This window comes from Anser cygnoides, chromosome 24, assembly GCF_040182565.1.
Source record: "Anser cygnoides isolate HZ-2024a breed goose chromosome 24, Taihu_goose_T2T_genome, whole genome shotgun sequence".
Lineage (NCBI taxonomy): Eukaryota > Metazoa > Chordata > Aves > Anseriformes > Anatidae > Anser > Anser cygnoides.
In genome coordinates, this window is record NC_089896.1 from 310,682 (window position 1) to 323,650 (window position 12,969).

At 44.6% G+C, this 12,969-nt stretch overlaps 1 protein-coding gene across 4 annotated transcripts in view; it reads right to left on the reverse strand.

The window, feature by feature from the left end:
* Nucleotides 1-1,518: 1,518 nt before the first annotated feature.
* Nucleotides 1,519-12,969, reverse strand: part of LUZP1 (leucine zipper protein 1) — a 50,144-nt gene continuing 38,693 nt past the window's right edge. For all 4 annotated transcript variants that reach the window (XM_066982750.1, XM_066982749.1, XM_066982751.1 and 1 more), the window contains 2 exons: nt 8,216-8,380; nt 1,519-6,493 (listed from right to left, as the gene is read on the reverse strand). In XM_066982750.1, the coding sequence (XP_066838851.1) occupies nt 6,455-6,493; nt 8,216-8,380 (204 nt within the window). In that variant the 3' untranslated portion in view covers nt 1,519-6,454. The remainder of the gene's footprint in view (nt 6,494-8,215; nt 8,381-12,969) is intronic.

Sequence of the window (12,969 nt, forward strand, 5' to 3'; positions counted from 1 at the left end):
TAGTTTTGACCTCTGGATCTTCTGGTGGACCAAAAGTCTTAGATCTCTTTTTATTAAATTGTTTGTTGGGCCCCGTCAAGTTTGTGTTAATTGCACCTTTCTGTGAAGGGGCTTCTCACTGTTATTCCATTGTTCTTTTCTAGACACTGTATCACCCCACTCCTATCACTTTTAAGGGTGTTTCACTTGAGCAAGGGTAGACAACCTGTTTTCCTGACTTAACAAAACAGATACCTCGGCCAGCAAACCTGCTGTGGATTAAAAGGTCTCTTTTTCATGAAGCAGGAAGACTACAGAAAACCAGCAGAGCACACAGACATGACTGATCAAAAAGAAAATAGAATGCAGTTTCATGGCTAAGCAGCAATGGTATGGTATAGGTGGTCCATTAGTCAAGTACATATACTATAGTGTCCCCATACAGGAGTGGTGAGCCTAGCCTTGAATTATGAACAAGGAAAAAGAACCATCCTTGTGGTTATGAGCATGTGTTTTAGGGGAGAGACTTTAAGCAGACATGGAAGCTACCAATAGTAACTCTGTACTATCCATAGATCTTTGCTGTCCCTGGCAAGCCTGACACAGCAGCATGTCTGTTGTAGTTACTGTAGTGCTTCAGAACAACCTCTTTAATAATGCTCAATAACTGCCTGTGTTAACTGGGAGAGAAGAGTACTCAGCCAAGCCAAAAATCACTTTTTTTTTTTTTAGAAATGCCTAACAGAGGGAATGTTTGTAGCCTTCACCTCTAGTTAATTAGCTTTGCCTAGGGAGTAGCAGCTGAATGACAGCTATGAATGGCTCTTAAAATGTCACTAAACACCAGTAACATGTTTAATTGTTCAGTTTCTGGAGCTGCATCCAAACCGGATGGATCAGACAAAGCTCTTTTCCTTACAAAGTGTGGTACACAAGTTCTCTTACAAATTAACACATTTCTTCCCTACTGATGTGGTTATTATGGGGGCCGGTTGTTTATATGGCAGGTACTGTTGCAGTATCTAAAATGCTTATTTTTTTTGTAGACTGTACCCACATACTGCACTAAACTAGGAACTGTAAAGGAGGCTGCCACCTGTTCTGACCTCTGTATCCTCTCAGTTCTTCCAGGGAAAGGCAAACAGATTTTGTTTTCATTACAGTCTATACTGGTTGAGTAAAGGAAATCTAACGAAGCAAGTGGCTTGTTTCCCTCTGTAAGAATGCACTTCCTCAAACCTGCTCCCAGCAATGCAAGCCTACGTCATCCAGTATAAGTGGGGAATGGTATTCAACTTCATTTTCCATGTGTAGGTACTGCCCATGCCTTTAAATGCAGCCTAGGAATGGGTGTTTGAGATCTGTCTGGATATGTGTACAGGGCAAAAAAGTAAGAATGGAGTAGTCAGAATCAGCATTAACATACACTGTTGCAAGATGAAGGTGTCTTTGCACTTCACCAAGGGACATTAATACCTCTGATTAATGACCACTGTCAGTAGGGATTCAAACAGAGCTTTAAATACCACACCACAAACATATAAAAAGAGATTTTTATTGGTTATATACTGTAGAGCTGACAGTGTTTGAGTCAGGAGAGACATGCAGATAAAGAGTGTGTTTACATTTGGCATGCAGACTAAGAGCACTGTAACTAGTAAAAGGTGAGCACCATCTGTATCCACTGAATGGGCAGCCTGGGGAGGAAAGAGCTGGCTTCCCTCTGCTGAGCATGCTGACAGAGATTCGGGTGAAACAGTGCTTGATAGCTCTATTGGACACGAAGTTTGCTTTAGGGAAACAAGCAATACTATAACCTGGAAAATTTCTTTAACTTGGATGAGTCTGTGATTATGAAAAGATTTCTTTCTTTATTGTCTTCTAACTAAGCTGCCCCAGCCCAAGTATATGTCTACAAATACAAAAAATAGATATTTTTTTCTCTTAAAAATACATTCCATGCAGCATGGATTGCTGCTTCCACAAGGCAGGTGCCGGCACTGCATGTTGGGCAGCCTACAACAATTATCCTTTGGGTCCCTAGGTTACTGACCATAAGATGCATCTGCGAACAATGGCTTCACATTTCATCATGTATATAGCAGTCCACTGAAGGCTGACCTTGGCACAGTGCTTTGACTGCCCCAGTGATGTGCAAGGGTGGCAGAGATGAGGTCTACTATGTTAGAGATAACACCAATGTGACTATTGCTTCAATCTGTAGCAAAAAATCGCTCATGTCAAGTGTCTTTTGAAACACCAAGTGCACTACCCTGGCCTCTGCTTCCTTCTGTTTTCCTTTCCTGGAGGTATTATCTGCAGGTGGACAGCAGTTCTCCATCAGTGTCCAGTAAGCTGCAGTTGAACACGAGGCACTGACGGTTGCACTGCGAAACTGTCCCCGCTCCATGCAACCTGAGTGGATGGAGAGGTGACGATCTGTAGGCTGCAGTGTCATTTCCAGACACGGAGGGAACCATTCCATGAAGCAGCAAGCTGCTAACCACTCAAGCTGCCACTGGCCTTTTGGGGAAAAGCCACTGGTTCTCTAAAAAGGGACAATGTCTCTGTTTACTTGGAAGAAGCAAGCGCTGACACTTCCTTTGTACAGCAAATACGTTTACAATTTTGGAATTATCTGAATGCTTGATAATGCTTGATACACAGCCTCTTGGTGTCACGTCCACTAAAAAGCCTGTTATATTTATATGCTAAAATTACAAATATTTCTTCAGTGATGGCAATATTTACACATATATTCTATTTTACAGCTGTTCAAAAAAAGTGTGCAATTTGAGTAAAACACACTGTGTTTCCTGAAGTCATTGCTATAATTTTAATAATACATCAGCTCCTATTGCACTCATGATTACAGGGCATGGCCCCTTTCAAATTTACAGAGGGTTTTCTCTCAGACTTAATCCCAGTTGTGGTAAAAACAACCTGGTCTATACTGAGTGACATCTTTATTTACAAGCAGTTACACTGAGCCTATAAGCAAGAGTTCAAGGTATGTGCTGACTTTAGCCATGGAAGCTGGAGAAAGGAGAGATGTAATTTGTGAGAAGCACCTGAGGAGAGCAGACAGGGCCAGAAGACCTGGGTCTGTAGCTGTGGGACTCCTGGCACAGTGTGATCTGGCTGAGCAGCAAGGAAAAGTCCTCCAGTTGCACTTGGATAAGGGAAAGCCAAGCCCTGGCTGACAGAAGGGGAGAAACCAACAACTTGCTGTTGGTGGCTGTTCCTTTCTCATTCCAGACATGGAGTTGCATTATTGGGGTGAGCTGTGGGGCTGAAAAGACAACATACTAACTAGATTTTTGTGAGTTAGGTCAAGGGAAGCCTGTGTCAACCTGGAATGTCACATAGCAATGTAGAGCTCTGCTGGCCAGGAATGAAAACAGTTCCCCCAGATGGAGCTTCAGAAGCACAATGGTAAACTGCAGCCATGCCAGGACTGCATGGGAAGGAGAGGGCTGGTGGGTGGGTGAGGGAACCTGAGCAGCCTATTAGATGTAGACTACTGTCCTGCAGCAGGATGGGGTCACTGTGAGAAAAGCCATACATTGGCTGCTCAAAGCAATCCTCATCCTCTTCAGTGTGTATGTGCTGTCCAGCTGTTTTAGTTGGTTGTTTTTAAACTAAACCGAGTCTCTAGCATCAGTGTCACAGGACAGACATCTTAAGTGTCACAGGTGACATCTTAACAACTAACTCTGCTTTATAGGACAGTACTGCAATGCCAAGCAGGTAGTCTGCAGCAGTCTTTCACAGCAGCTCTAATTGTGTCTTATATCATATGGCTGACCAGCTACTAAACAGGTTTGGGAATGTAAATTGGGGCAAATAATTACTGCGGATGGCTGAAGAGGTAGGTATATCCTCCTAAATGCAAATTGCAAGGTTCAAAAAATTGCTCCAGATGTTCGGGTTGCTCTCTACAGACCAGCTGCGCTGGCTTCGAGGGGTTTTTGAAGCACTGTCTCCTATGTAACCAGCGGAGGACCTGTTAGGCATCTTATATGAGGCAGCATATTTTATGGAAGGGAATCATTTCCTTTAACATGAAAAGAAGGTGCAGAAAGCCAGAATGTGGCTTCATGAGGCTGACAAAGCCTTGCAAGCCAGCCCTGTGAAAGCATGGGTGGGATGTGGCACAGCTGGGCAGGTTGCAATGCTGGCCATCAGCTGTGGAAAGCCTGCGAGATTGCATGAGGACGCAAGGAAACTGAAACCACTCAAGTAACAAATCCCAGTAACGCCAGGGGGAGAGGTTCCTGTCATACAGTCAATGCCTGAGCAAGGCAAGATGAACAGGGTATGTATCGCACTTTCACAAACAAGTTACAAAGTCCATAGTGGCGTCAGATTACAAAACATGCACCCATTTTCAGCATTTCCTGGCAAATACTGCAGGGGAGGGAGGAAAGAGGCATCTCAGAAATCTGAGTTTAATTGCAGAATTTCAGTTACTTTACTTTTAGTTTGGATTTTGAGTTTGTGGGTTTTTTTGGCTTTTTTTAATACTTGATATTTATAAAGATCCCTTTTCTCTTTTTTTTTTACTAGCACTGCCATGTCATGAAGTGGTAAGAGCAGCTGATATAATTTATTAATATAATTTAATTTTAAGACTATTAAAGCTGCCACAGTACTAAGTTAAAAGCATTATCTTTTTGTCTTGTTATACAACTTAACATGTATACATGTCATGAAATATAAAAGAATAAAATGGATTGCAAAAAATATACATTTGGGAAAGACATCTAAAATTTATGAGGGGAAACTTTTTTCAAAAATAATCTTTTTCCCCCTCCTCCAAACAAACTTTATTTAAAAAAAAAACAAACACATGTCATTGAAACATTTTCCTTATATGTTCATAGATATTTTCCAACCAGCTCCATTTTTTTTTCCTTTTGCCTCTTAGAATTGAGGCATATAATTCCAAGAGACAAGGAGGTGATGCAGCATATAGATGTGCACATATGGATAGCTGTACATGCGCTGCTGTGGTAGCTGCTCACCTGGAAGGTAAGATTGTGAGAATGACTGTGGAGGCAACTCGGGTGTGGGAGCTGCTGGATGACAGTCGTTCACCCAGCACCTCCAAAACAGTAGAGGTTTTCCCTTCTGTATCATCTTCCTCATGCCTCTGTGGAGAGGGGCACCTGTTTCTGACAAGCAGAAGAAACCAGTGAGGGAAGTCAATGGTGGTTGTGTACAAGACCGGAAAGCCATGGGCCAACCCTGGAGGAATGTAAAGGAAGGAGTGGTAGAGCTTCGGTGTGTGAGCCGGGTACAATCTCCTTGCTTAGGGCAGATGCTGTTCCAAGACCTGAGCACCTCTTGATGACTCCTCCAACTCTGATGCAGTCAGTGGCCTGTGGGCACTGACAAGGAGCTGTACCTCTGTAGTCTCTGACCATACCTCAGTCCCCAGACACAGCTGATGCGGGGGGTGGGAGCATATCCTGAAGAGGGGCACAGACAAAGGCTGCCTAAGTAGCCATACTGGAGCTCAGTTTAGGGTCTAATCCTGCTGTTTTCCCCCAGCTTTGGAAGGAACAAGGACATTCTACTTCTCAAGCCAGAAGAAAAGCACTTGTTTCTTTGTTCCTTGGAGCTCAATGGCTTAGAGTGAGCAGCAGAGCTGTTGCCTGTACAGCATGATGGACGCAAAGTTTTGGGCAAAAGAGCACCCTAGTCCAAGCCTGGAGAAATTTTTGCTGTTGTGTGACTGCTGTTGGTTTGGCTCGGTGGCTCACTTAGTGCAAGAGCTCAGCTGGTGGTTAAGTGGGTCATACGAAGCTTATTGCAGAGAGAGTGAGCAATGGGGGAAGAAACTTTCTAAACATTTTCTGCGCTCCTTTCCTGTTACTGTGTAAAACCAGTGAATGTTTTTTTTTTTTTTCCTGCCTACAGACAGAGCATGCTAGGAACACAGGTACTGGGGTGACCACAACCCAAGCCAACAAATGTGTATTTAGGAGAGTGTGAGCTCTCACTGGAAACTGAAAGCTTTCAGTTGTGGAGCTGTGTAGGACAGCTTTCACAGGCTGGTGGACTGCCGTTGCAGGGATACTTCCTGCATCTTGTCTAAATGCAGGTGAATAATGAGATGTTCTCTCTTGTCCAGGTCGTACCATCATTCTGTTTGAAAGAGTGGCTATGGCAAGTCAGTGTTTCCATATGGAGACAGATCTACTGTTTTATGAAGAAGGTTAAGATTGCAGGTACAGAGATGAGAAGTGGGAGTCCCCTGAGCAAAGTCTCTGCAGCTGCCTCTTCAGCAATGAAGAAAAAAAAAAAATCACTGGTAAAGTTCCTGTACCTCACAAATCGCATTAGAAAACTGGTTTCAGACTGGCTGAAGCCTCTGGAGAGGTTAAAGAAAAACAGGTGTGACACCTGTGAGCTTGGTACGATCCTGTCTCTTGCTCCATCCTGTGTGTTCATTGGGTGGGAGTACAACTCATCTCCTAGACGTTGTCCGGTAGGCACGGGAGGCACCCTGTAAGAGAGAACCCCGCAGCATCACAGATTGAACAGGACCTGTGGGTGCCTCTGGCAGCATTTTTGCTCTGGGGAAAAGTATTGTGATTGCCCTTAGGCAGTCATCCCATGCTCAACAGAAGCATAGCCTGATGGTAGGGCAGTGGGGGAACAGTGACAGGATCAGTTTGGAAGACAGTGACTGCCAGGCCTTACAGTGGAACGTTCAAAGCAGAATAACCCAGCCCAGCTCCTCATAGGCTTTTACCATCATCTTTTTTTTTTTTAATGCTATAGCATACTCAGCACCCATTTCTACACCGGACACATGGATCTGGCAAGTGTGATGCATAACACCTGACAGCATGGCTCATACTGAGCTGATTTAACATCAGGTGTCTGTAGAGCATGCCTCCAAGTGCAAGGTGTTCAGGCTTCTGTTAGTCAACATGGAAGCACCAACTGACAAATGATGTATGTTATGGTGACCTGACTTTACTCAAGTTTTCATTTACAGCTGTTTCAGTCTGTGCAGAGAGAGGGAGGCATCACTGCCTCAGGTAGATGTCTGCGTCTAACCAAATGAATGTCACTGTGGTTAACATCTTGGTGATCACAAGAGCGTAACTGTGGTGTACAAAGTGTAGCTGGGACTGTGTCCCCGTGCTCTCTCTGACTGTGTAGGGCTCTCAGTTGCCTCACAGTCCTGCTGCTTGCATATCAGGACTCAGCAACTTCTGTGCACCTCCAGTAAGATGCAATGAAGACTGGTTTGATAAAAATATTTCCTACTGGGGCTGACACATAAAATGGAAAAACCAGTTTTAACTCTTGCAGCCTTTGGTGTGCTTTTGTAGCACTGGCAGTCAGATCTTGTGGGGTTTGCATGCTGGATAAGCTCCAAACCACAGCCAACAAATATTTCATGTTGCGATGCAATGAATGTTATTACAGTGCTGGAGCCACTGGCTGAGGTGCCGAAACCCCTACAAAACCACTTCATATTTTGTTAAAAGAAATTAGGATCCACACTACCAATGCACTGAGCTCTGTACAGCTGCACAGCCGAAGAAGAAATGCCAGGAGAAATTTCAGTCTTTCACACAGTCTTTTGTGGCTGTGCACCTAGGACTGAAAGTCCATCTGGACCACTGCCTCCTCCAAAGGTAGCCCCTTGTGAAGAGGCTGGGATATGCATGCTCTTCATTTTTCTAGGAAGAAGTCATGATAGCCATGATAAGGTAGGCCATTTTTCCACTTCTTTGTGTGGCCAGAAATGTGTGCTCAGCAGGAAGAGCAGCAGGTATGTAGCAGCAAACAAGCACCCTAGTGGTACAGCAGCAAGCTGAAGGAGGCAAGTCCATGGCTGATTTTGTCTCCCCACATCATCTCTGGTTGTGTCCAATATAAAACAGGTGGCCGGGGATGACTAGGTGCAGTGGCTTTTATTCCATGGAGGATGCCTTTAGCCATAGAGATAGTTAAAATTAATTTAATATAGAAAAATAAGTTTTGTTTGTTTTGTTTTTTTTTCTTACCAGCATAGGAAATACTAGTAATTTACTGAAGTGATGCAGACACTCCACCTCTGGGAAGCACTAATCTAAGACTGGATTTCTCCTGAGAGGTTTATCCTCATTTGGGCAAGCAGTTCACTGAGTTATGTTACTGACAGGTCAGTTCAGATGATGGCTTCTTGCCTTCTAACTCTCTTTTATACATGGGCCTTGAACTTGCATACCTGTTCTTCTGATTGGAGACTCAGCGGTGGGTAGGGGTTGGACTCGGCATCCTGCAGTTCCATCTTGGTGGCTGGCCTTTTCCCTGGTGTGTCAACCTGTGAGAGGTACTCAGAAGAGCCAAACTGTTTCCTTCTGGAACTGGGCACAAAATCTTTGTTTTCATCCTGTGGGAAGAAAAATAAGAGGATTTGGACTATAGGATTATACAATTAGGATTTTGGGCTATAGCAAGGTCTGGAATAGCTCCAGGTTCCTGGTCCCAGGTTTGCAGTGTGAGGCTCTGGTTTGAGTACTTTTGGCAAGGAGGGTGTCCAGGCCACCAGACCAGCTCTAGGAAGTCTTCACATGTATGCTCGCAGAGAATTTTTTTAATCCATCCAATAATTTATATCATAAAGTTCTGGGTGCTGAGTCCTCTGTCCAGCTGTGAGCCTTTAGTGCTTGTGATTGATCCATGAGACTCAGGAGGGACTACTGGCAGCAGAAAATCCCAGTTTAGTGAATCAAGCAATCTCTTAAAAATATTAACTGTGTTAGCTACCATGGGTGGGAGATGACCAGTAACCTGAATCTTTTATTTTCTTGGCAATGAGGATGTGACGTGGGAGTTTCCTACACTGTTTTTCCCAGTACAGGCATCTGAACAGTACTTTCAAACTCACTAATGGTTTCTTGAATGTCTGCCAGGACCTCTATGGGATCAGACTCTGGGATTCAGGTGCCTACAGTCTGCCTCAAGGCTGTTTTGGACAACTGTGTCTTTTGCTGAGCCTCTACCCTGCTGTGAGTTGCAGAGGTGAGGTGTCCCTATTCACCCATCAGTTCCCTGGAAATGAAAGACGGCAGTGCCTTTGTTATTGATGTCACTGTCTGGAAAACTTCATCTGAGAACATTGTCATCCACAAGTTCCAGCATGCTGTCACATCAGTTCCAGGCACTGTCACATCAACATCAGATACAAAACAGATCATTGTAATGTTGAACTTATATTTTGCTTACAGAAATACAATTACAATATTAAAAATAAAAAAAAAAAATTGGTGTTGCACTGCAAGCCGTATCTGATCGTCTGACTTTGGGGATGATATCGGGTTTGCTGAAACAAGCAGTGCACAGTCCTGCAAATGCTGCTGGATGCTGGTGGAACAAACTCAGTCCCTGGCCCTGGGGTAAAAGGAACAGCCTGGAAGAGAGAGGCACCAGTCTCTGTGTCTGGCAGAGATACCTCTGAGACAGGCACAGCTCTCAGCAAAGAGCTGTGATATGTTTTATGCCTGGATGGCAAACACCTGCTGATCTGGCCCTGCTGTGGAAGGCATCTAGCAAATACTAGACCTGACCTCTTCTTCTTATGCCCCAAACTTCACAATAAAAGGGAGATGTCAGCAGCGGCACCTCAGAGAACAGGCACAACAAAGGGACAGGTCACGCTGGCACCTCCAACTGATTGTTCTGACAGACTGTGGGCTAGAGAGAACCATGGTGGGCCAGGGTGTCCATTAAAAGTGAGGTGAGAATTTTAATTTCATGATATTGGTGTCTTGCTGAACCTGGACAGCTTACCAAAGGATGGGCACCTCCCTTCCGATTCAGCTGATGTCTTTTGAGGTGACCGGAATAAGCAGAGGTGCTCCACCCCCTTGAGCATCTCATAATGTCAGTGCAATCTCTGCCGTCAGGCCGCCTGAGGTTTATGACTGAAACCAGACATATTCTGGTCTCGAAGAGTTTCACAGGTGAGGAACTCAGCCAGGACAGTCAGGCCGGCCACCCACCACGTGTCAGAGGGCCTCCTCAGACTGTACCACAGCGGGGCTGGTGTGGCTCAGCACAAGAGGCACTATAGAGAAAAATCGGCTGGACACTGACAAGGATCTTGGAAGCTGCTCTGAACAGATAGTAACACCAATGCCTCGCACCCTAGAATTCACACAGAACACACTCAAGTCCTCGGACAAAATTACTGAGGTATAAAGAAAGAAGAAGGAAAGAAAAAAAACAGTAATATGGCATGATTGGTTGCCTGAGTTGGAAGCTGATGTGGAGTCAGCAAGGATACAGTGGTGATGGGTGCACTTTCTCTTAATCCTTGAGCAGAGGAAAGGAGAGAGCGGGCATCCCTGGATACCGTCAGGGAGACTTCCATGAGACCTCCACCCCCATAAGGTACATATGAAGAAAAGCCTACCTTTAGGTTTTTAATCTAACATCTGTGGCACACCACCCAACTCCAAGGCAGTCACATTAATATCACAGCCACAAGAAAAAAAAAAAAAAAACACATATCTTGCACAGTTGCCGGCTTAATAACAGTTTCCTGTTATTCACTTCTGCACTAACTCAGACACTGCAAATTTTCAGCAAATATCATGCCAGAGAAATACTTATTTCATTATCTGAAACACAGATCATCAGAATGACTGAAGTGCTGCATCTCCTCGTCTTTCATGAAAGCCCAGAGAAGCTGCCTGTAAGCACTAGAGGGAGCAAGTCTTCAAGCTGCAACATCCATCCGTCAGTGCCTACAGCTGATCCTACAGCACCTATCCAAAGCAGAGCTCCGAAGAGCTTCTGTAGTGCAATATTGCTCAAAGCTGAGCTTGTGTAGCTTGTTTGCGTACATCAGCAATAAAACAAACCGAAGGCTTAATTTACACCTTGTGCCTGGCATCTCCTTACAAGAATTATTTCCACGTGCTCGGTTTGGATCTGACCCAAAAGACAGGCTGAGGCAGGGGCTAAGCCTCCTGCTCTGCTGCAGCAAACAATCAGACACAATGAGTGTCTCACAGAGAACACAGAACGATGTGTTTTGACAAAACCAGCACCAACCCTGTGTTTTCAAAACAGGATTTTTAAGGCAATCTGAGACTTTGATTATTGGAGCTTGGGTGGGGGGGGTGGGGGGGGGGGGTGACAGTGACGTCTTTACAGGAAAGCTGAATGTGGAAAGCTGCTCCCAGTGTTAGTTAGCACTGAACAGTGCTGAGTCTTCCACCAATGAAACAGGAACACCTTTATCAGAAACACAGATCCCATCAGAAAAAGACTGCTTCTGATAGTAATTTAAAGATATCCTTCAAAGGCAAATACTTCTTTTTTTTTTTTTTTTTTTTTTTTTCCTGAGGGCATAAACAATATTTTGAGCTGCCCAAAAACAAATAAATGAAACTTGGATTGCTCTGGTATACCTGTGTATCTCCAGTCTTTCAGGGTAACTTCATGCTGCTCATTTACAAGCTATTAATGTACTTACTTTATGGCCATGAATTGAGACTACTGACTACATGGTATCTGGGTGATTTTATTTTTAGGTACGATGCAGAGAGGGACATAACACAACATTCAAAAGCCCTGTGTGAACTAACCACGTCTGCTTGCCTGCCTACCTATCACTCCACATATGGCCAAGGATGGAAGCTAGCGAGTTCATCAGAGCTAGTCAGACACATAGAGGTTAGGACGCTCTCTATAAGGTACACTTCAGCAGCTGTCACATGCATGCTGCACAGCAAGCAAATTTGAGCTAACTGACCTTGAGACCACCTGCAGACTGTGCTGCAGACCTACACTCAGTCCTGGATGTACTGCTAGGGGAAATACGGGAGAAAAATACGCAAATGCCTAAAGTTTCATTTTTCTGGGAACTGTTCCTTAGCTAGCATGGTAGCCCGTGAACATCCACATCATTGCCTACCCGAGTTGTGGTTTTTTTTTTTTTTTCCCCCCTGCAAGCAACAGATCCTGCAAATGCCTAAAAGCATTGCCAGCTTAGTGAGGTTGACTTGCTTCAGGGTGCTGTCAAAAACTGTTTGGGTTGCACTACATTGAACTACCATGTTCAGAAGAGTTAAATTGGACAGTCAGATCTTCTGAGAGGAAAGGATCGTCTGTTCTCAGCTAAGCCGTTTGGCCAACAAGGCAGATGTCTTCTCACCTTCTCTTTGGGGCTCCATGACTGGCTGCATGCTAGCCCAGCTGCAAGGAAGGGCCTCTTCAGATGCAAGACTCATGTTTGTGGGTACCATGAATTCAAACTCCTGGGCCAGTGGGAGGCCCAGGGCTGGTTCTCCCATTTCCTAAGCAACATTACGCAAAAGGAGACTGTCAGTTCTGCCTGGATTCATGGAAGAGAAGTGCAGACTGCTTGTAGCACAGCAGTGACCATGGCCAGGGAGAATATTGTCGCTTGGACTCTCACAACTACAGTTGTAACAGAAGTAGGGTTGCACAGACCTTTCTCCCTATGATATCCATTCAAGCACATTGTCTGGGTGATCCCATTCCTCACTGTCCCCTTCAATACAAGAAATTTAGGTTGTTCACTGAGGTTGATGAATGCCAGCAATCATGCCTGATGCATTCTTAGCGTCCAAACACAGCTGGAAAGCCAACTTGCACATTTTACTGCTAGGCAATAGACTATACAGAGTAAATGCAATGGTGCAAAGTGTTCTGTGCCTTTCATTGCCAGAGAAGTGGAATGATTTTGTACATTGGCACCATCTCATCTTTGTCAATGCCACAATCATCTGGTTGTGAATTTGTCCCCTCTGTCAACAGTACTATCAGATTACTCACCTAGGCTCCCCTAGGTGGCTGGAAATGGAAGTGGCTGCTTAGATTAGCTTTAAGTAAAGAGCAGAGGCAGTAGGTGCAGTGGGAATCAGCACATGGTTTAACAGACTGGAGGGCCACTTGGTGCCAGTGGGTGGATTTAAAATACGCTGGGGTCTGCAACTCTATTGGCAA